At 41.3% G+C, this 25,154-nt stretch overlaps 1 protein-coding gene across 2 annotated transcripts in view; it reads left to right on the top strand.

Annotated features, from left to right (window-relative positions):
* sdk1a (sidekick cell adhesion molecule 1a) overlaps positions 1-25,154 on the top strand; it is a 121,998-nt gene that overhangs the window by 55,388 nt on the left and 41,456 nt on the right. Inside the window, exons 6-10 of one of the 2 annotated variants that reach the window (XM_029850847.1) lie at positions 719-852; positions 15,326-15,352; positions 19,434-19,536; positions 21,687-21,862; positions 23,902-23,985. In XM_029850847.1, the coding sequence (XP_029706707.1) occupies positions 719-852; positions 15,326-15,352; positions 19,434-19,536; positions 21,687-21,862; positions 23,902-23,985 (524 nt within the window). The remainder of the gene's footprint in view (positions 1-718; positions 853-15,325; positions 15,353-19,433; positions 19,537-21,686; positions 21,863-23,901; positions 23,986-25,154) is intronic. The other variant, XM_011612791.2, reaches the window with a different exon arrangement.

Here is a 25,154-nt window from a genome sequence, read left to right as displayed (position 1 = left end):
TTAGTCATGTTTATTTCAGATGTGTCTGAGGTTTGGAATTTTGAGAGGCTTCTAGTCGACATTCAACACATGTAGCTTGGTGAAAACTAGCAGTTTTCCAGAAAAGGACTCGGCTGTACGATCCTCAGCCACCATCTCTTCAACAGAATTTAATGTAAACTCCCTTGAAATTAAATAAATGAGGGCTATTTATGCTCGTCCGAGGATGACATTAGATGGTAAATGCATGTGCAATGAGTTGAGGATAATTGAACTGTCACATAAGTGTATCATAATATGGACGACCAAGAGCTTAATGTAAAGAAGCTCTTTTGTACCTGTGTGTTCTTGTATATTCTTTATTTATGTTGTATTGATGCCCACTAGAAAGGAAGTGCTGGATCACTGTAAAGTACAAGAAAGTGAAAAAAATACACAACCGAGAATGACCAAAAGAAGTAAAAGAGTAACTGAGTAAGCCACATATGAATCTAAGACAGGAGCAGAGATTTATATAAGCTTTTGAAATCCTCTTTGCCATCTGATGATTGTCTTCTATTCTTTTTCCTCTTCTGAATTTGAAATGATCCGTGTATATTCCCCCTTTTGTGATAGTCGTAGTTACGGCAACGTTCGCAACGAGACGGAGAAAATCAGGAAGAAGCTTGTTTTTCTGCTCATTATTATTAGTGCTTTAAAATACATTGTTGTGTGTGTCGGTCTCATTTGTGCCCTGCAGAGCAATCACTCTGGACAATCAGCTGGTTGTCTTGGCAACTGTGGCAGCGGACGCAGGGCGTTACCACGTCGAGGCAGTGAATGAGATGACCGGAGAGAGTGCGACAAGTCCCGCCATCTACTTGAGCATCTCAGGTAACAGTGCGTCCAAAACCTCAGGCTTTAGGCTAATTAATGTCGGTTCCCTTGAGCAAGGCGGAGCTAACCAAGAGGACATCGACATACAGTCTCTGATGCTAAATCTACAATGAAGTGGGTTCATTCCATAATCATGCGTTATTGATTGGGGATTATCCGATTTTCTGACTGAGAAATAGTGACATTCTCTTTACTGGATATTATTTCTCCTTTTGTAGGCTTTTGAAGGATTGATTGGGTTCTCTAGAGTGTGTGGAATTAATCCAGCTGACTGGAAATGCAACAAAAATTCACCATTTCAATTAGAGTCCGTATTTGCGGAGATGAGGGTGTCTGAGCCAGTATGATTGGCAACTTAATAAGTATTGATGCCCTGTAAATCCTGAAAATTAGATGAAAAGAACATGAAATGATGATTAAATATGCATCAGTTTCAAATGTGCTTCTTCAGACACTGAGACCTGGGTAAGGAAGAATCTCTCAAGAAAACAAAGTAAAGTTTAACTATCTCTCTTCATTTGTGGCAGCAACGCTCACATGCACACGTTGTAAATCCACGCGAGTTCTCTTCAGGGAAACATGAGGCATAATTACATGAATATTTAGAATTTAATAAATGATAGAGGGGGCTGAGCTGTCATTAGAAATGTGATATCTTAAAGTGTATTTTCTGGGTATTTTGCCAGTCTGGGACGAACTCCAAGATGAGATTACTGGAATATATCCTTAATTATCACACCAAAGTTAGAACTGCTACCATCATCCTCTGCGAACCATGGGCTTTTGATCATTTGTGTATTTTCAGTAAACCTTTTAGAGATCCTCCAACACCTCCTGTTTCAACACACTGGCCATTGAGCATCATACTCATATTCATTGTTTGACTGTTACTGAACAGAACTGTCACTTTATCACTGGTTTCTTCTCTATATTAGTTTTCCTGAGAGTACAGCTGCTACAGTCGTTCAGCTGAAGGGTTCGCCATTGATAATAAAAGGAAAGAAGGGAACACTCTGTCCCTCGTGGCTTTATAGAGGTTTAATTACATTCTCTTTACAGGGCTGTATACTTTTTACATCCTTTGTCACAGAAACACACACACACACTCGCATATATACACACAGCACCTCGTTCCACCTGTCAGGGTGGAACACACCCCTGGGTATGTTAAAGAACATTAGGATTGTTAGGCCTTGCTGATCAGGGAAGTGTTGTCTCCTTTTATTAACTTATATGTTTATTAGACTTCTTTGGTGCGGGTCAAAAAAGAATGAAGATGTGGGGAAAACAGAATAAGTGAAAATGTATAGGAAAATAGAAAAAAGTCAACAGAGAACCATAACACACAAATATGTTAGTCATTCATTATTAATTACTCATCCTCTAGCTTAGCATTTGTAATCATAAGCTAGGCCCTGCTCCCGAGGTATTTAAAACAAAATAGTATATTTACACAAAATTGTAGAGTTTAGTTTACCAGTTAAACTCACAAGCAAATAAATGAAGTAACTCATGCAGACGGTGGTTTTGTCCATCATTTCCTGTGTTTTTAAACATTCGCTGTCCTTCACCCACTCTGTGTTGTCTCTCTTCATTGCACATCCTATTAAGTTTGTAGCTGTCAGTCAGACTTTTTCTTAAAAAAGTTTTCTTTTTTGGAAACTTAGTCAAATCAATGAGATGTCTTTTCAGTATCCACCAAAAAGGGGGCTTTGATTCACGCTCTGCCGAGGAGAATTAAATTAGGGTTGTTAGAGGAAGGTTTTCCTGAAGGGAGGAATAGTAAAGATGTGAAGCAAACGACTTTATTTCTCCTTTAAAATTTCATACGCATTAACAATTTAGTACAAGCTAATTTAGAAGCAGTGCTTATCTCATTCAAATCACGACATGCCTGACAGTAAAGATGGAGGAGGGTACCTTAATGTGTAGAAAATAGAACACATTATCATTACCTGAGAGGTCACACACCAGATGTACGTTGTTACATGGGAAATGGACTGTCAGCTATCACTACAGATTTACTGAATTTTACATATTCTTTAGTGTTTAAATTGCCTTCAAATAATTCAACAGTGGAGTGCATTTTGAATGGCCTCGGGGTAGTTATGTTAATCACAGAGATGAAGATCACCACTCCAATTAATTAAGCTCTACACATAACTGCTACCACTTTCCTCTTTGTGTGGTTTCAATGATTTCTCTCTCTCCCTCTCTCTCTCTCCCTCTCTCTCACCCTCTCACTCTCTCCCTCTCTCTCTCTCTCTCTCTCACACACACACACACTCACACACACAACCACACATCTGGTGGTCAATTAAAGCAGCAGCGTCCTCCATTTTGGAATAGAAGACATCGTCTGTATTTCGCAGCAGTGTCAGTCTTTGTAAGTTTTGTTCATGGGAAAATTAGACCAGCAGAATGTCCTCAGAGAGGACTCAACAGAGGGACACACGCAAATGCAGCCATAAAATTGATACAAGCTTAAGGAAGCCCATCTGAACATCAATGAGCTGCAAACTCAAGAACAATGATGCTGAGATCTTTAAAGACCAGACACAAGCACATGCACACGTCTCATGCTGCACATTAATCCTGGAAAGGAGAAGCCAGGACGCACAGCCAGAGGAGAAAGTTAAAACAGAATAAGAGAGACAACAAAGGGTGGACGTTATCCTGATGTAATTATCTTTCTTTTTCCAGAGTGGCTCATTGATGTTTTCTTTGTCTTTTCAAGGCAAAGGATAGTTAAAAAAATGCTTTAATGGAAGACAACTTTTCAAGCATCTTAACGTTTGTAGTTTTCTTATCTTTCAAGTCTATTCCCACTTTGCATTTCCCTCACAGATCTGGCAAACGTGATGGACACACAGGAGAAAGGTTGATGCAGCAGAGGTGGACATTTCTACTGATTTGGTCCTAAAATGACTTTGATAGCATCTTGTGCCTGGAACTTTGCTGCATAAATACTTGCACTGCAATGCATTTAAATACCCCTTAATGCCAGTTTGTAAAATAGGCAGTCACTTCTAAATTTCAGCCTTTGATTCCAGGCTGACATGACCCTGATGACAAGCCTTCCCCTCGGTCAGAACCACAACTCTTGTTCATTCCTTGGACTTCATTGTTCCCATTTGATTACTGCACCTGGTCATAAAGAGCATCGGAAAGTTGCAAGAAGCTGTTTTGCCATTTCCATCTTGACTTTCAAAATGGCACAATTCATAGTTCTGCTTTTTGTACTGTGGTATAAAGTTGATTGTTCTAAGAAACATCAGACAGTCATGAAGCAAGTCGTGAAGCAGTAATGGCTCAATGCGGTACAAATATAGATACCAGCAATCAGAACGCTGAGAAAGGCAGCGACTTAAAAGTGAACTAAGAAACACAGTGGCTACAATGATGTACATTACTGTAGGGAAAAAAATCATTCATTCTGAACTTCGTCAATCCTCTTTATGTTAGAAATCTGAATTTGAGCTGCACAGCTTGCTGATTGCAGAAATTCTGCATGAGATTGATTGCACGTCCTGAATGAGCCCCCCCAGGTGCCAGCCTTGAGGCCTGGCTCCATTTGTCCAGTGTTTCTTCCTCTCTTTGCTGCTGTCGTTGAGCATGAAATCATCACCCGGTGGCTTGGACAAGCGATTAAGAGGGACCCCGTCAAAAATGAAAGAGTTCAGTCCAGTGTCGCCCACAGCATCACTGTAAAACTTCTGTCAGATAAGATAAGCGCTGGAGTAATTTTATCAAGAATATCCAGTATCAAGGTGCGTAATTTATAAAGTGTTGTTTTTCCCTGCGCCTCCTGTGTGGCTCCATCTTCTGTTGCCTTTCCGAATCGACTCCCTCCCTTCCAGATGTTTTCTTTCCACATCACTGACTCTTAAATGAGAGCCTGCCATAGATTCTCCTGCATGCGCCTGTATTTGTGTGTGTGTTTCTGCACCCCTAGTGCCACTGCAGTTGTTCGGCGGTGCATCTGCTTTAGTGTCCCTCGAGACATGGCTTGATTGCGCGTTGTCCCGGGGGGGGGGGGGTGATTTCCTTATATGTACATTGACAATGCACAGATATGGAAGAATCCCATGTACGGTATGTGTCAAGCTGTTGTCTAGTGATGTTGCCATCAGCTGAAGTCACCAAGCATTGGTTTTGGTTGCGTCACGCTTTGAAAGACCTCAGGGAACAGAGGACACGGGAACATAACCATCTCCTCGAGTGAACTAGTCACAGGTTCCATTATCGGGTGGGTTCTGTTTCACAATACAGTTTAGTCAGAAATATGGACAACGCAGGATTTTTTGGCCGGTGACCTGGAAAACAACACTAATGCCAATTTGGCTGCTGTGGAACAGTTAAAAAGCCCCCGATACAATCACAAGTGTATGCACTGAATGGTGACATTTAGTCTTTTGTGTGCTTCTCAAATGGCTGTTTTTAATTACTTGTTGGCGGAAGTTATGGCCGTGCACGCAACTGCCAATTTTTTTATTTGATAACAAGATAAAAACTGGCTGAAGGATTTCATGGATCTGCCAAGATGTTAGAAAAAGGGGAGGATGTGTTGATTTACTTTGTATTCTGATTGTGCAGACAAGGCATCGTTAAATTCTTATGTAATATCTACGCAATGTTATTGATTATTGATTTTTAATGGAGGAGACCCCCGGGGAGACCCAGGACATGTTGGAGAGACTATGTCTCTCGACTGGCCTGGGAACGCCTGGGGATCCCTCCAGATGAGCTAGAGGAAGTAGCTGGGGAGAGGGAAGTCTGGGCTTCTCTCCTTAGGCTGCTGCCCCCGCGACCCGACCCCGGATAAGCGGTAGTGGATGGATGGATGGATTTTTAATGGTATGACAGAACTGTTGTAAAAGGTGTTTGCTTTTCTGGAGTTCCCTGCCTTGTCTCTGTTTATTTCAACTACCACTCTTTCTCCGTGGTCTGGTTCTCTGTCACTGTAATGAGGTTCCTGTGCGGTTCTATAATTAAATCCATATGGAGACAGGAGTGATGGAAGGACAGACAGGAAACTGACTCATCAGTATGAAGTGGACTGTTGGTTTCAATGTGGTGTGAAGGCTCTACTCACTCCAGTTCACCCAGTTTACTTCTTGACAAATAGATTAAGGTGTATATCCACATGCACAGCTGTGCTATTCACAGTCGTGTGCCTTTTGTCAGTAAAATCTGACAATAGCATCGACTGTCAGGAAAGAAATTCTTTCACACACTCACAAATTCTGCAAATAACATTTCTATGAGCCAGTGAACAAGCCGAGGCTGTGGAAGACAGCGAAAGCTTAAAAAAAAAAACACAAAGTTTTAATATTATCCAGGTTTGTGCCAGCAACATTCACAGTAGGCCATCCATCATGTTCAGGGAACCATAGCATACAAATCATCTATACTGTGTGCAGAGGAGCCATAATTGAGATGAGATGATCAAATGGTCCCAGATAGGCTTTTCTAGCAATCATTTCTTCTCTGGCAGTGAGTGCTATAAAATATCATCATAAAAGACACCAACCCCGACACCAGGCAGGTTTTTAGACCTATAACATCTTAATTTTTTAAAAAGTAACAGCAGTGACAAGAGAGTTAGTTCAAAATGACAAATGAATGGAAATTCTAAATAAAATAAGAGGAACTAGTTTCAAAGTAACAGTGTAATTAAATAATAAACCGTCATCTAGAAGACAAGAAGCACATCTCTGCGGACCTGCATGAAGACAGAGAACTCAACAAACAGGCAGCAGTTAATGCAGGCGAAGCTAACGGAGGAAGACAAATCTCCCTTAAGCCATCCTGGACTCGTTAACAGCCCTACAGACGAGGAGAGGGTTTTTTTTTCTCTCGCTTGTGTTAAAGCAGTAAAAAAGTGACAACTGTTTTCTTTTCTTTGTTGAATTTTTAGGAAAGTTTCCAGCCTGTGTCCTGCTTTAGTCCTAATAATAGCTTGTGAACTTGCGCTTCTCATGTGGTCCTCAGTCACTGGTCAATGTGGATCCGTGTTTACTCGGTACCCCAGCAGCTGTCAGTCTCGGCGCTACGGCGTCCTCTGGGTTGTACGTCTGTTGCCGTTTGCCGCGCTCTGTCAGTCCACTCTGCTGTGCCTGTAATCAGTTTATTCTCTGGTGTCACCTGGGCCCGGCAGTCACCAGAGAATAAACTCAGGTATTTTCATTCCCTGGCTGTCTCTGTTGTGTTTCCTACGCCTTTCTAACACACACACCTATATTGTGACTCTCACCCATGCAGTATTCTCATTACTGATTCGCTGGTATTCACACTGCTTGACTCTGCTGGATTTTTGCCTGTCTTTGTTAAAGTAAATATTTTGGTTGGTTAGTTTAAATGGCGTGGCTCACTCCTTTCCACACCTCAGAGCCAGTCCTGACACGTTAGCAGTTTATCCGTTCCAGTTAATTCAGGAAAATGATGAGAGTTTTGTGTGAGTTCAGATTGTTGTGCCGTTTGTGCCGGAGATGCTCAGCTGTGTGGGGTTGAGGGTGTGTTGATCTTATCTTATTTAGATCTTCCTGTCATAGCCATGGAGACATGTTATCGCCAGTATTTGTGTCATGTTGTGGAGTTACCCTGTTAGGATTTAGCGGCATTTCCCTTTTGGATATGGGACTGATAACAGGTCGCTGCACAATTCTGCTGGGCTCCAATGCCTGAGCACACACTGCAGGCTTGCACAAGAAATGGAGGCACTGATAGTTAGCTTTGGTTAGACAGTTAGCAAGGATTACTCCAGAGGGTTGACTTTGATCATTGGTGATTGCTGCTGTTCCTCCATGATTACAGAGTCTGTCAGCTCATTTGGTTGTGCGTAGAGTCTGTGATCAGTTTGTTGTCTGGTGTCAGCCTGGACTCTAACGGCTGTGCTGGACAGCCGCATGCTGTGATATTGTGACATCACCTTTAACATTCAACAAAGAAATAACCACAGACATGTTCTATGTCCTCAAGATGTAGTCTGAAAATGGATAAAGGATATTCTGATGACAGCTTTCAATCGTTCAGGTTGGATGCTGAAGACACGGTGTGTTTCTGCTCACTTGTGTGCTTGTGTGTCATTGTATGAAAATTAAAATTGTAAATTGGAGCTTAATACCGGCTGGTTTGAGTCTGTCCTACAAGGAACATAATGTCAGACATTTTAAAATCCCCCCTCAGCGTTTAGTGGTGACAGCACTCATCACTATGAGGCTCCAGGATTCCAAACACAGTGATCCAGTGGGATTCCAGTTCCTACACCACAGTTTGTAGAATCCTCAGAATATAAATGAAATCTTATTGAGGCTATGGATGCCTCCGCATGTCTTTGTGATTTAACAACTTATTTGACTTGACTTCCTCAGATCTTAATTTGGATGAAACGAAGTAGAAGAGAACCTGGGAGACTGAATAGAGCTGGTGAATAATGAAGCGGGTCAGCAAAGAGAAGATTTGATTGAAATAATGAAAGAAAGATAATTGATCATTCCTGCTGGCATTTACGGTAATTGCTTAACAGCTAGCAGGAATCTGGGAATCAAAATGTACCGAGTTTACCACTGACTGCTTGACTTCATATAGACTCAGGGCTACTACACACCGTCTGTATGTGAGTCTATAGTGTGGATATTATCTATTTTATTAAAACGCTGCATTCCATGGAGATTCGACCAGTTGGGTGGTGCTTATGACTTCTACAGACCATCGCAAAGATCAGTGTTTGGGTTTTTATGTACACTTTCTCATGATATTCTTTTCCAAAGTGTTCACCTTTGACTTGAGTCAGTGTGTATTCAAGTACATACATCTCTAAAAAGAATGACTTTAATTCACACCCTGATCCAAAAGGCTGCCTGTGTGTTTTTCCCTGCACTTATCAATGCCTCGCTAAAACACACACGCACTTCACACCCATTTGCACATTTTGGTGCGCTCAAGTTAGAACGCAACTCTTGTTCCTCTGCTGTTGGCATATGTTGGGCGAAGATTTTATCAGGGATTCCTGGCAAAACAAATTACTCTCAGAGGGAATAAAGAAGGGATTAAAAAAAGAAAAGGGGTTATTAGGTCAAGCAGAACAAAAGGACAGGGACGGATCGGGTATCAGAGAGGAAAAGAGGCAGTGAGCTAGTGTTAGAATTGGTAAACCTTCGAGAACGATATAAGTGGAGAGGAAAGAAGAAAGAAAGAGAAGCAGAGTGTAAAAGTTGAAGAAAACGGGAATAGATCAACAGGGTCTTTAATCCAAAAATAGTTAACACCGTTCTCCTTCTTACTCCTCATCCCTGCTTACACCTCTCCACTCTCTCCTCCCTGTATGGGTGTTAGGGATGATTATAGAAACGAGGACACGCGTGCACGTGTACACACACACACACACACAGGCACAGACACAGACACACAGTGGACATATTGTGACTTACAGACAGACAGACGATGGCCATTACTGAGCCGTTTTGTGCAGTTCCAGGCGGAACAGCTGCAGCCAGATCTCTCTGATCTATCACTATTCTAATGAATCTGTTATAGCCAGGCTGAACCAATCAATCTCTGTGCCGTTTAATCAATTAAGTCATTAATCAGACACGGGGCCTAACTGTTCTTGTCTACATGAGTGATTGCTTAACATATACGCGTGGACGTAAAGACATAAGCACAAGCGCTGATACACTCGTGCTTTTGTTCACTCAGTCAGTCCGGTCAGCAATGATTGTCATTTTGAGACCTGCTTCTCTTGCAAACAAGCCACCCCTTCAAATGATTGTGAGTACATGAATCGAAGGACGGTGATTCAGATAGCAAGAATGGTCAGAGTTCGAGTTAGTCATTTGATTTGTTTTGCTATTTAATGGTTCTTAATTGGCTTCGCTAAGTTTTCATCCACCTCACTGTAACCACCCCCCCCCCCCCCCCCCCCCAAGCCACCAAATAATGACGCTGCCCTCAGAAGCTGTGAAACACACCTACAGGAGCTGCTGGGGCAGCGAGGAAGACTGACGCAGGAGGGGTGATGTCACGTCAGACGCGTGAAGCCTGGGCACCACTTGACCAACGTGTCAGTATTTGCTGTCTTTGGGTGTGAATGGGCTCCTCTGTCAGAAGTTATTCAGAGGGGTCACCTTTGGGTCTAGGAAATGTTGATTGAACTTTTGCACTGCTTGACATTATGTGGACTAGTGGCTTGGAAACACATTTTATTTGTTTCTAAAATGCGGAAAAAATGTCACATTGATTGATGGAGCCAGCATTTGAATCTGTTTTAAAACTGTATTATAGTTTTCTTCATCTCTCCAAGTGAATTGTAGTATAAATCATCTACAATAATAAATACACCAATGTAGACCAATTCAATTGATGGATATTTCTGCACGATTGTGATATGCATTATTTGAATGTGAAGCCATGGTGATATTGAGCATTGAGTTCTGATCTTTATGCAACTTCTTGATTCCTCCATATTTTCGAGTAGTAAAATAGCAAAAATAATTTTCATTCTCTGCCAGTACTGTATTTTATAATGAAAAAGATAATTTTAGTTTTCCAAAGAGAATTCCTATGACATTCTTCACTTTTTTATTCGCCGCTAAGTCTGAGCGAGCGTCTTAAGTACATGCCAAGACATGTTGCCCTCCATTGATCTGTCACCCCCCTCCGGGCCTCGTCCCTCCACTCTCCGTAATGCAGTAAATGAACAGACTGCCTCTGCAGCTACAAAAGGTGCAGCCGACACTTAGCTGGATTACTGTTCTCTTTTAAAGGAGGTACTTAAAATTCAGCGTCCGCTCATATAGAAGCCTTGTTTACTTATGCCGAGAGTCTCTCAGACACCATGAGTCTTTGGGACACAGAGAAGTGATAGTCAGGAGCCAGAGAAATAAAGGCTGACAATGACAGAGAAGTGCGATATAAGGGAGTACCCTGCAGCATTCTGGATGAAGACAAAAACAGTGGAAACAACCTGATTTAGTAATGATGCACCTCCTTTATCTTGTCTTTTGTGGCCTCGTCTACATCTGGTTCTTTACCCTGAGGTGGTGAGCATGAAGGTGCATCACATCTCTCTTTTGAAGCCACGAATTCCCCTTGTCCTCCCCAGGTTTCCATTCATCATACTATCTGACTGGCCTTGTATCAGAGAACAGGACTTTTCATGTTTTGATCTAAGCTATCAGAGAAATGAAATTCCACTCTCATTTTAGGCTCCCCGCATGAATGAAACATCTACTTTATTTCAGTTTCATTTTAAATGTGACCTACCTGTTTACATTTTCTGCATATTTTCATTACTCTTAGTCTATGAATCAATGTAACATTCAACGTATGGCATATTGTTTAATATATATGCATAGATCTGAGCCAAATGGATCAAAAATCTGAAAAGCTAGAAGGAGAATAAAATATATAAGAAACCAGCAAGAAATAATGAAGGGAGGAAGAAATGGCTCCTGGGGAACATCACAATCTGGTGACATTTGGGATTCTGTACAGGAATGATTGACAGCAACTTTACCTGTATGTGAATGGGAGACAAGGCTGTGTGTGTGTGTGGCGGCGGGGGGGGTGATTGACACAGTAAATTGGAAAGGTCAACAAGTGCAAGTGTTAGGTTCAGACAGACTGCAGAAAAATGGAAGCGTCCCATAGTCCACATTTTATGAGGAAATCTGACCAGTCTGACTTTAGCTGGAGCATCCGTAGAACATCTCCCAACATTGGATGTAAATTACTTTTTTTTTTTTTAAATTGTAGCTTAGTTTATAAGCAAGACTGACTCTAAAATGTAAAGATTGGAGTCATAGAGACTATGAAATAACCTGGCTCCATCAGGAATCGCCCAGAGGTCTGAGGTCAAAACTGAAGTCACCTTATTATTTTACTGGGCAAATGCGTGTGTGTGTGTGTGTGTGTGCATGCGTATGTGTGCATGCCTGTGTGTGTGAGAGAGAGTGAGTGTGTCTGAGCAGGAAGACAGAAGTAGAGAGTAAGATTGACAGAATAAATTGGAACAGTGAGGCGTTTTGAGGTTGAACTCTGGTTTTAAAACAGTGGAGAGAGAAGGAAAAGCCAGTAACGTGTTGCTATAAATGGTAATCTCTGGCTTGGGGAAATGTGGAAGTGGATGCAGATGTGAGAGGATAGAGAGAACAAAGGTAGGCTCAGAAGACTTTCAAAAAAGGGGAGAGGTGTCCAGTGTGGATGAAAGACAAAAGGATAGCTTAATGTGGTGGACCTTCCCATTTTGTTGCACAAGGATTTTGTTTTGGTGATTCATGCATGTTTTGGGGGGGTTGTAGCTAATAGGTGACCCAAAGGTCCTCAAAAGTTCACACTTTTACACTGAAAATGACACACTCAGCCCACTCTTATAGGTGAACTGTCATCTTGGAGGAATGCTGTACAAATCATTCTTTGTATTATTGTGGATACGCACGCGCGCGCTCTCATTCTGTTGCAGGCAGATGCAGAGGGCATGGTGACCTGCTTGTAGGTCCCTCATGCAGCTGAAAACACGATAGCGAATTCATGAATATAAATCCTACTCTAGGTTGAGACATGTGGGGACACTTATATTCTCACTACAGTTCATAGCACATCACATTAATGAGGTTGTCACTTAGACTCCTTTTTTATAGAGGGCTAAAGGTCAGGTCAGGAAAACATCATACTCAGCTTCATCTTTACCATAAAATTAACAGTGTAACATAAGCATGTTTTAAAATAATCTGGTAAGCAGGGAGGTCAAGCTGTGCTTGTTGGATTTACCTCTGTGAATATCAGTGGCTTTATGCTTTTGTAAACGCATGCACACACACACACACACACACACACACTCACATGTGGGCTCTTCGTTGTCCCCTTTGTTTTTTGTCCCCATTTGAAAGTGAAGATGACTCAGTGTGACATGTCATTTGAATACACACATGGAACTGTACAACCCCCAGACAAAAGACGTGTGTGTTTGTGTGTGTGTGCGCGCACGTGTGTGTTTCAGGATGTGCATCGGTGAGAATTTGTGTATATGTGCTGACCCCCTTTTTAGACTACGCTTAATTGCAGACATCCACTTAACTAGAGCATCGTGTGTGCTGTAAAGTGTTCCACGCACCTTTTTCTTCTTATTTTAAAAAATGAAACTATTAAGTATTTTATGACTGATGCTGAAATTATACCCTTCCATTGAGGCCACTCAATGGAGAAGAAATTACTTTTAAACCAAAAAGCATGATTTCATTGCACTGAAATTCAGGCAGCGTTATAATATAGCTGCTCTTTACCAGTGTTATCACTAAGAAATTGGTTTTACACCTACAGCACTGTAAATACACTAAAAATAAATAGATAATGTAATTTGAGACTGTTACTTTTTGTTGCAACAATCACTAAAAAAAAACAATGGGCCTCATTCACCAATATGTTCTTAAGAATCTTCTTAGATTCTTTCTTAAGTTGTTCTTAAGAAGTTCCTTAAGAAAACCCTAGGTCAGATTCATCAACGCGCTCGTAAGCCTCAGAATTGTTCGCAGCTGTGTTCCTAGATTGATGAATGCCATCTGTTTGTAAGTTGAGAGCTTGTGCCAGGTGAGTCTAATTAACATACCATTAGCATAAGTCACCGCCCACTAATGCCCATAAAAGGAACTGCAGCAGGGCCCTGTAGACAGAGCAAAAAGCAGCAAAATGCCCAAAGCAAAATGCCCAAAGCTTTCCTCTCCACGCCTGATTTCTGACGCCGTGTTGAACAATCAAGAAAGGATGGCTAACACGCTTGATAAAATTGCCTCAACCCTGATGACTATAGTCAACACACTTAAAGAAATCAACGTGTAAAAGCTGTGCTCTGAAGCCGGTCTCTCTTATTTTTTCTTTTTGAAGTGAATCAAGACTGTTAGACTGAAATTGTGACAATAATGCATTTTATTCACAAACGGGCAATTAATCGCGCTCGAACGTGGACCGCGTGCCTGCAGTCTGGCCCCATCATTGCGTCAGGACGCACATCCTCACGGGGTTGTGGCTGAGGGGGAAGAGGGACACCACGCTTCATAGCGATGTTGTGCAGGACACAGCAGGCCATGATTATCCTACAGACCTGTAATGGTGAGGGAGAGTCATAATTTAGATGAATAAACGTAATCTAAGAAGATTTTATAACAAAAATAAATAATTACCTTCTCCGGTTTGTACAGCAATTTGCCACCTGCTGTGTCCAAACACATCCAGCGCCCCTTTAAAATGCCGATGGTGCGTTCAATGGTGGAGCGACTGCGCGCATGCGTCTGATTGAATAAAATATCCTGTGGAGTCTGAGGGTTGGTCAGTGGTGTCAACAACCAGGGAGCCAGGGCATATCCTCGATCCCCTAATAAAATAAATCAAGATAAAATCAAATAAAAAGACAGTTTTGGCATGGTTTCCAATTTGATTGATTAATGTTAAGTCATTGGCACTTTTACGTAATTTTAAAATTCTCTGTAAATCACAAAAAATAGGAAATACATAAATAAATATGACAGAATTATCATTGTAATATTGAATTTCATTGAACTGCACAAGAGAAGAAAACACAACCATGCCAACATGTCGGCACTGAAATGTGCGTAAGAGTACTCCTGAGTGTTCGTAGGATTTGTTCTTACCTACGAATAAATCCAGGATAAGAAGAAAATCATGAATGCCACAATCTTCGTAAAATATTCTTAAGTGGGATTTAAGAACAAATTTGTTCGTAAGAACGGTTCGTGAATGAGGCCCAATATTCTCTCATCAACTGCACTTGATACACAAGAATGGGTTTCCAAACCCAAGTGTCTCCACACTCAAAGACTCATTAAAGACCACCTGGAGTGTGAGAAAACAAACACTCAAAAATACCTAATAGGTGTTTGATGGAACCAAGATTGAACTTTGTGACTAAACTCTCAGAATCATGTTTGGAATAAACCAGCTTGCTCATCACCTGGTCAATACCATCTCTGCAAAGTAAGACAAAGTATTGTGTTGAGAGATGAATAATAAATTGGCATAGAATGCCAATGCTAGCATTTTGACAGCCTTATGACAAATACAAAGAGAAAGGTGGGGGTGAGGGGGTGGAGGAGGAGAGGAAAAGAGTGAATTGGAGGGACATAATTTGGTAGCTGGCAGTTGATAGATGGGTTGCAAACAGCTCTTCTTTCTTTGGACTCCTTGATAACATGCCATTACTCGCTCGCTCATCCATTTCCTCCATGGCTCTGTTTTTTCTTTGGTGGGGTTGTGTGGAAGCTTTCGTGGTATCAGCCCCAAAATGACTTACAGTGGCTGATTTATGAAAGCCTGTTATTTTTCCCCCTAAATGTGCCTCCTTTAATGCGGCTTGAAGCAGTGCTTGAAATCTAAATAACAATTCTGCTGTTTTCCTTCTCCCATCTCCCTTTTCCCCCCACTTTCTCTCATCTCTTACTTTTTGGCCGATGGACAGTTGGCAAGAAGAATCGTGGTTCAACAGGTAAAAAGAAAAATTGCATTCACATTTCCGTTGTCCTCTCGCTCCATCCAAGGCTTTGTTCTCCACCGTCCCTCCTGAAAGAGACAGAAATTGCTGTGACTCTTTGCTCCTGCCAGTGACTTTGAGCACCTCAGCTAAATACTTTGCTGGAGGTCAGGCTGGCAGCAAGTGTAAGCTGTAAAAGATGTTCCATCTCTGCAGATTTACAGTCCACGGTCAGGATAGTCTCCAGACACGCACCTCTAACTTGAGCGACCATCTGCTGGAAGCCTAAACATGAATCCACATAGCAAATTGCGATTTATTCTAATAATAACTATTATATCTTTTGTGTTTTAATCTCTAATAAAAATTCTCTGAGAGCTCATCTGCACATTTCTTACAGACTATATATGCAAAACTGCAATGCTTGACCAAAGACAGAAGGAAAAGAGTGCTTGAGTGCTACTATTAGACCTGCTGACGAGATTTGATTGGATGGGGTTGAGTGCCAACCAGCTTCTGTCAAATAAAAAAATTGGCAACAGCCCTACCTGCTATAGGATATTGCCCAGAGAAATGTAAGCAGTGTAAGTGAGTTTGCTGGCAGTAGTTCTCCTGCTAGAGTGCGTTTAATCTGCACACCCCAGCACTGTGTCACTCCAGCCTCTGTCCTGCGCTGCATCGCATCTCTCAGGCTGTCTCAATCAAAGGGAGCACCGAAAAACGGCGCATCACTCGTTATGACATGTAAATCATTTTTACTTTCCACTCCTCACTTTCTGACAGAGGCACTTGTGTCCGAATAGTGAAACTGTTAGTGCCCGCTCCCTCACTCCTGCAGTGATGAAGGAACATTTCCTCATTATGTCAGTGTGGGTTTTGTCAAGCGGGCCATAAATGCAACTAATACGATACTCAAAACTGATCAAATAAACATGGAGCACTCCCACATGCTCAATTTCTGCCCAGAGCGTCTCTCCATTACTCTGACATGTTTTCTTGTTTTCTCCTCGTTCCCCCTTTCTTTCAAAATTTCCCATTTCCCCCCATCACTGGTGTGGCACGATGACAAAGATAGATAGAGGGGCTGGCAGCTGAAGGAATAGATGAATATTTAAAGTTGGGCATCTTTTACGTCCCTTTCCCTGCTTCCCATTGTCGATGTCTGCCCCCCTTTGGGGCTTGGATCTGCTACTTTTGGTGTGTTGTGACTTTAAATGTGTTTGCGTGCGCGTGTGTGGGTGTGCGTCTTGTGGTTTTATATTGGCATTCTAAGGCAAGTGTAGTCAGACGATGACACTTAGCTGTCAGCATGCAGCATTAATGAGCGCAGTGACACGCACAAACACTCACACCACTCACACACACACTCTCCAGAGAGATCGGCAAATGATTACCTTCGCCTCTCCATTTATATTTGTATATCTTCTAAAAAAGAAAGCTATAAAATATTTATAAACCCTTCCTTTTGAACCTCTTATTTCTAGTGACCTTCCCGTCTCTCCCTCTCCCCTCTTAGACTTCCTGTCTAAGTCTCACCGTTCCCCCTAATCCCTCCTTCAGCGTGTTGTGTTTGAGCCTCGGTGTGATATGCATTAGTCGGCTGTGAACCCTGCAGAAACTTATCTGACAACTCTATTAATACACACAGCTAATGCCACACTTTTGTGTTTGTGCGCGCATGTTTGTGTGTATGTGTTCAGCTCTTTGCCAGTCCTGCTCTCCAGGTCTCTGCAGAGATTTGTCTGAAGGGCTTAAAACACTCAGATCACCAGTTATGGGAAGATCATTTACACACACAGGTTGACTCAAAAACACAATCGGGAGTTTGAAGTGACTGGCAGATTTAATGGGAGTACAAGCTATAATCTGAAAGAATCCATTCGACAAGGGATTAAATTTTAATCTGTCGATAGAATAGCCTTTCATCCCCCTCCTCTCTCTCCCCCGGTTCACTCTATCTTTCTCTCTGCTGTCTGTGCCTCTTTACCTGCTATAAAGCCTAATCAGCCAATTTACCACTGCTGCTTTTCTCAGTCTTGATTGTTTAATTTTCATCTGAATTTCTCACATACCAACACTAATACTGAGTACAAGTCTCAGTCCACATGTCACCAAAAAGTGTTTTTGACATTGTGTGTTTGAATCTATTTTCAACGATAGTTTTTTTTTTGCAATCTGTAGTTCCTTTCTCATCCCTAAATTGTTCTGATGCTTTTTCTCCATTTCTGCAATTCCATTCCTTTCCTAAGTCACCCCTGCTCTCACTTACTTTGCCACAAGATGTTCTTTATTTAGTGAATGAGGGATCCAAAAGAGTCAGATTAAACTTCTGGACTCTGTTGAGCTACAGGAAGTCCTTTAGCTGACAGAGCTTGTGCACAAAATATCATTATATACGATATAATATCAACTCCTTTTGTTTTTTGATTTAAGAAAGATGTATTTAAAAATCGGGACAGAAGAAGGGAGATGAACATAGGGGGAATAAGGTCTTTTCTTGAAAAAATGGATGTGAGAGTGACGGGGCTCACACCACCATATGGTATTTTTCTCTCCCCTCTTTTCTACCATCATGTCTGTCACTTTAGGAAGAAGACCATCTGCACACTCAACACACTTCCTCCCTGCTTTTCAGCCACACTCAGTGCACACCCCTTAGAACCTCTTTCCTCCGAGCCCTTTTCTCTTTGCTCCATGTACATTCTTGTCATACAAATGTTCCTGGTGTCCTCTATTCCCCTGACACACACTGCCAAAGTTAACAAGTTGGGTTCCCACCTCTACTACTTATTAGCAGCTGCACGACCCTGAGTGACCCCTCCTTCCCACACCAGTGTGCTGCTGTGCGTTTCAGTGCCTCTGCCTGTCCACCCTAGCTGCAGTTCTCTCCATCTTCCACCCACCTCTGCTGTCGTTCTACTGTACAAGATGGTGCTTTATGCTGAATAAAATTGAAGGCAAAATTGTTTGTGGCCTCCTCGATTTGTCTCGTGCAGAAATTGTGAAAGAGCGACAGAGATTATCATTTGTACGTCAGAATCTCTGTTTTAAGAGTCACTTTGTTGATGTTCTCAGATAATGACTCAGCCCCCACCATGAGTTACAGCATCAGGGAGTCTAAATGTCAAGACAGTAATAGAGTGTATGTGCACGTGCCTGTGTGCCTGCCTGCGCCTCATCTGTACTCACATATCTTTCTCAATGTGACAGAAGGATATGACTTCTCAGCTCTTTGAGGTAAAAAAAGGAGCGAGATAGAGCAAGTGACAGGGGATAACAAAGAGCAGGGAGTTAATTACCACCTTTTCCTGCTTCCTCCCTTCAAAGGGGGATCAAAGCTTCTCCAGGCCTTCCCTGCCTTCCTTCCCAACCCCTCCTTTATTACGCTTGATCCTCGCCAGCCCCCATCCCACCTATCCTGTTAATTCGTTGTCACTTCTCCTCCCTTATTGGGAATATCTGTATTCATCTCTCGTACTCTGCATCCCCACACACATACAGACACACATCAATGACAGTTTATCAGGATGCACACATATGGTAAATCTTTTAAATGTCTTGCAAATCAAAGTCTTTCCTCCTAAGTAAGAAATGCAATCCCCAAACCAAGTCTGAAGCACACATTTAAAATGACATCTTCAAAACAAATGATGTGATAGATAGAACAAAAACAGCTGGTTAAATAGAGCTCTAGTGATGATCTAGTCAGTCTATAACACCATTACAGTCACATATACTCACATTATTTCTCAAACACTCTCCTGTACAACAAAGTTTTGATCTGTCTACAGTATAATAGAGCACATTAATTATGCCATTTTCAGGGCTACTTACAGTCTTATGCTGTTTTTACCAATATGTAGATACAAACCTTTTTTGTATTCACATGTGGTCAATAATAAAATATGATGAAAATAATTTCACCTTATTGATTTGCATATTTACATTTATAAATACTCAGGCCCTGGGTTTGGCCCTCTGTTTGGATGTTTGAAAGATGGGGTAATGGGATGACAGTTGTAGCTTTAACATGTGCCCTGTGGTTGAAAATAGTCAAAAATACCTTTACCTAAAATGATTTCTCTCTGTATCACAGATCCTGGGTCAGAGGTTCAGGCCCCAGTTATTGTTATTGGCCCTAAAGACACAACTGTGGTGGCAGGGAACCAGGCTACACTGGAGTGTGTTGCTAATGCCAGGTATGTTTATTTATTTATTTATTTATTCATGTATTATTCATTCAATTGTTCATTTATTCATCCACACGCGCGCTCCCAAACCCAGTTGCACACCAAGTTAAATTTTCATCTGGCATTAGCAGAGAGGCAAAAATCAACACACTTTTGCACCATCTGCTGCCAAATACCTCACTTGTTCACACACAGAGTGGGTATACTGTAGTCTGGCTCAACAGAGCTTTGTTTGTTTCTTTCTTATTTTAAAACAGCAGAAAATTATGCTTCTGTTAGAAATCAGCAGAAATTCAACTAAATGCAGTTTTCCTACCCATTTAAATATACTGACTCACCTTCATCATTGAGAGCACACTTTCTTTCTTACATATTCACAAATATGTGAAAAAACGTATTCTGTACAACAGATTTACAGCACCCAGACACCTCATTGTGACCGCTGATGGGTGAATAACAGGAATTATCTCTTCATCGTGCACCTGAGACATATTAGACAATCGTTGGATATTTTCACCTCAAAGTTCACATGTACGAAGCAGGAAAAATGAGCAAGTGTGAGGATTTAAGCGCGTTTAACAAGGGCCAAACTGTGACGGCTTCACGGCTGGGTCAGAGCACCTCTAAAAGTAGTCCAAGGATGGAACAGTCGTAAAACCGGCAGTAGAATCACGGGCGGCTCCAAGTTACTGATGCATGGTGGGGTGTAACATGAATCCATCTTTGAAAACAGGACTAATATATTCTGCAATGCAATCAACACCTGACCAAATAATCCACTCTACAGAGACCCTTTCTGGCACCAGGGACAAAGCAACTACTCCCCTCAGAGAGATAAATCAGCAACAAGGGAACAAATGAAAGCGAGAACATTTCTTAATTTAAGTTTTGGAAATCAAATGCTCTCAAATCTGATATCCAGCTCCATTATTCAATTAGTCAATTCGTTCCATCGCCACTAACAGTTTGCTTGATTTTAAGCAGTCTGTTGCCTTTGCCTTAGCATTAAATGATGGAAAATAAGCTTTTAGTCTTTAGGTAAATTGTGGATTCTTTTGTTGTAAAACAAGCCTTGTATTATTCAGGAGAGAAGCATCTTACCCCCAACCTTGTCTTAAGAAAAGCAACTGCATATTTTACCACTGATATATTTGCTGTTGAATTGCATATGAGGTTGCTTTAAAGACCTTGAAAATAATCAAAACCCTTTAGCACAAGTAGCTTGTCCTAAAACACTACTTTACATCCAAATAGCATATATTTCCTGGCAGGAAATAGGCTACAACTGCAGCCCTAAACTTTCACAAGCCTCCTATGTTATCCTCTTTACTTGTTTTATTTGTTCCTCAGGAAATGGCAAGAATCCTCCCGTCCACCACCTCACATCAGTGACTACTCTTCTGCATTTTATAGTTTTTCATTTGTGTGCTTTTCTGATGCACAGTTTATATTCTATCAGCAGATTTTGTCACCCATCTCAAATTCGAAGCTCCGTCAGGGTCCTCAGGCTTCACGCAGGGACTTCAGTTTCCACACAGTGGGGATATTGAGAAAGAACATGTTAATAAAATGTTGCAAATGTTGAGATGATCAGTGTGAAAAACATACTCCTAAACTGTCGGAGGTCCATGTTTTTCAATGACAAAAAGAGGTAGCTTCAGTCGAAGCTGCAGGAGTGCCACACAGTTTCCCACAGTTTTGTTATTTAAGTGTGAGAAAGATGTTTTTCTTCAGCATTTCTTATTTTATAGTTGCAATTTTTGCCCCAAATCTATTTTATGGTAACATTACTCAGTCCTCACTGCAACTTTGTAATATATCTGAGCCTTTTTTAGAGCCCATTTGAACTGGAAGTAAAATTAAAACATCCTTTTTATAGGTGTCCTTTTTAATAGAGTTTGGAGTTTGTTAATCCAAAATAATATGTTACTTCACCCCCCCCCCCAACATTCAACATAAATGAAGCTCCATCAGTCTGAGTAGAGCTGACTGCTGTTTTATCAGAATGTCTTCATTCATTTCCTGCTTCATTGACACATAAACGAATGGCTTTAATTCATTATAATTGCCTTCTGTCACTCTTTTACACATTCCTCATTCAACTCCGCTGTTCACTCCCCCTCTTCTTGTTTCTTGTGTATCCTCGTCTGTCCTCTAAGACTCGTAGAGAGCCTTGTAGTGTCGTGGAAACGTGATGGGCGTCATCTCAACAGCGGGCGTCGCCTGATTATTCCAACTCCATCCTCCTCAGATACAGGCTTATATGTTTGTGAGGCATCACTTAGCAACAGTACTGTGAGACCTGCGGAGGCAAAGGCATACCTAACTGTTATTGGTAAGGGAAAAACACACACACACCCCCTTCATCTCTTACACACACTGCTTAATGTGTCTGAATGACTTTTAACCTTGTTGCTTTTGTGGCTTCAAGCGGTCTTTCCTTTGTTTTGTTTTTTCCCTCAATTTCTTTTAATTCTTTTCTCTGAAAAGTATCAGCAGGAACAGCCCAACAGTACACACAAACTGCAGGACCGTTCAAGCCGAACGCATCGTCTACACTTATCAATAAACCGTCAATTGTGGTCACAAACAACAGTCACGCGTCCGTGTTTGCCCAGCATCCAAATTAGTTTTGTTCCCTGGAGTTACCAATGAGAGAAGACTAAAAGCCCTCCTTACAATTACTGTATATTTGTGAAAGGGACATAGATCCTGACAACCTGCACAGGAACAGAGCGTGACTGGCGAAGTGAAACTTTCCTGCAAACAGTCTGTTTTTGTCAAAGCTGTAATTGCACACAGGGAAAGCAAAGCGCCCTTCGCCTGGTCTTACATGACATACTGTATCTGGATATTTATACCCCAAAATCATTCACTCACATCTACTGCTAGTCCTTGACCCTCCTGTCTGGCCCTTTTTCTTCTTTTTTTAATCTTCCTTCATTAATCTAACAGTACCATTATAGCCTGTCTAGTAGGGACAAAGCCTGTGTATATTCATGTGTATCAGAGGAGAAGAGAAACATTGTGGATTCTCCTTCCGCAGACATTGATGCACTGAAAAGGATTCTGACACACTATATTGTGTCTTTTCACTGTGAGTAAAATGGAGCCTCAGAGGTATTCATTATGCAATTTGATTTTTTTTCCAGCCGAGGTCCACTAATCAGAATATGTATGACACCACATACCCATGTTGTATAGCACAGACAACTGCTGCAAACACCAGTACAGCTGTTGTTGTTCTCTGTCTTTGTTGTGCAGGCAGACTGCAGGGAATCCACCAAAGCTCAAAGCTCTAAATCCAACAACCAAAACACTCAAAAATCTGTTCTGTTTTGCGTCTGGGTCGCACTCACCTAACTAAATGCATTCTTTGCACCTGTGTTATCAGAGCCACACTGCATGGCTCTTATTCATCTCTCCTTTTCCTTTTTTTATTTTGCTATATAGCTTCTGCTACCATTGTAGCAAAAAAGGATTGGCGATATATGCATTCTAAAGTTATCATGAAGTGCTGACACACCACTTTAATCAAACGTTTGCAATTTTATATTTGCTTTGTTACCTCATTCAACCTATCTATTCCGTCAAACAATGGTAGAAATTTGAATTGTGACACAGTAACCCCGGGTGTGATCTAATATTTTTAGTTAAACTTCCTCAGAATGACAGAAGACGATGTCTGTAATTAAAATATGAACTGAGAAATTTGGTATAAATCTTTTCTTTTTCACATAAATTAATAAAAGCATAGAAGTCATTTTTCCTTTAAAACTGCACTTTTTCTGAGATGCTACTCTAAAATTTTAATTAGTCACTCCATCTCTTTTCTCTCTCTCTCTCTTGGCTGCCTTTGTCACTGTTGCTCACGAAATATTAACAAACAGTCTTGAAATTAAAGAGTATGGAGGATATATATATATATATATAGCTGAGGGAAGCCTTGCCTTGGAGCTGCTACCAGCATTTAGAGCGGCACTGGAAAAATGTGTGGAGAGAATTGTTATTGGCAGGGAAACAAAGTCATTTAAAAGGGTATTGTTTCCCTTGGGACCTCAGAGTGTGTTTTTCAATGACTTTGTGTGGAAGTAATTTTCGCAGGCATATACACAGATTTCCTTCGGCCAGAGCCAAAAGTAGGGCTCCTTTTATTTCTGTGGTGATATGTTATTAAAGAATGAATACATGAGTGTGCAGTCTACAGTTCTTCCTTTTTTAAAAGATGTTTGATTTTTGAGCAACTTCTTAAAGCTTGTGTTTGCTGATCAGCAGTACTTCAGCTGTTTGCCTCAAAGACATTTCTGTTATCTGTTCATTGATGCAGTGTGTAGTGTTTATTTAATGGTTTGAGACCAGCTGTTTTTGTTACAGAACCACCTACTCTCAGCGTTCAGCCTCAGAGGAAGATCTTTGCCGAGCTTGACAGAAATGTGGACATCCCTTGCCTGGCCACAGGTACATAAGACATCGGTGTTAATAGTGCGTCTTTTATTTACACGACAGCTTTGGAATCAGCAGGTTAGAACACATGCAGAAGTAGCTTGGGAGAGGATTAGGGTTTAGAACAGATTTAGGAGTCTGGTATGATCTATCATTAACATAAAGTCTTAAAAGATGTATGTGAAAAGACCCGTACAATAGCAAACAGAATAAATGATGGCATGAATAATCATCTCCTTGTCAACTCTATTCCCCCACGTTTCAATTCAGTTTTATTTAGGACTCAATAATAAAAAATGTCCTCTGTAGACATTTAACAGAAGAGCCGAATTCATAGCAACCTCGCAGACATCTGAATGAAAGGACTTGGTTAGATGGACAAAGCTATCATGAGCAGCAATACTGAGATAATGAAGACTGTACATGTAAGTTTACAAGAGATGGTCGATCTGAGTGTGGCTGTGGTAACTTGAGAGCACCATCTAGTCTGAATCACTGTTGAATACGGAAATGCCAGTATAGAATGTCAGTAGTGCGTGTGGAAGGTAGGAGCAGCCAATCAGATCAGGTGTTCATAATAAAGTGAACAAAAAATATATCCGATAGCCCCTGCCAAATGTTTTTTCCCACTACAATGGAGAGAGCACGCACTCCGTGCACCACAGCAGGATCTCACAGTCCACAGCAGGGTGAGGTGACGGTGGTAATTGTGAGAGTATTGGTTCATAGGAGCTATCTGAGGTAAAGCTGCATAATGAGAGTCTGTCTTCAATCAAATATTCAGCACGTCTATACAGCGTAGGTAACACAATCAGCCCAAAACTCATTCAAAGGAAAAAGAAACTAGACACTGGGAAAAAGAAGACTAAGGTTTATTCAGTCTGGGGTAAAAGCACATTAGTCAGTCCTCCCTGGGAACCACCGCAAATCACTCGACCGACTCGGGTCAAGAAGCAAGGTTAAGTTAAGGTTGAATAAGGGGAAGAAATAACAAGCCTAGCACTGCAATCACAAAGAAAGATGAGAGGATGGAAGGGAAAGACAGCTTAAAAAGGGACGTTAAGGAGCCCGACACAGGTGGAATCAGGACAGAAGGGAAGACAAGTGTGCACAAAACAGGAGGAAACACAAGAGCTGAAACTAATGAAGTAAACATAAGTTTCTAATACAAACATACATCTACC

This window comes from Takifugu rubripes, chromosome 17 (assembly GCF_901000725.2).
Source record: "Takifugu rubripes chromosome 17, fTakRub1.2, whole genome shotgun sequence".
Classification (NCBI taxonomy): Eukaryota; Metazoa; Chordata; class Actinopteri; order Tetraodontiformes; family Tetraodontidae; genus Takifugu; species Takifugu rubripes.
The sequence above is the reverse complement of the archived record's forward strand: the minus strand, read 5'-3'. Positions and strand labels throughout refer to the sequence as shown.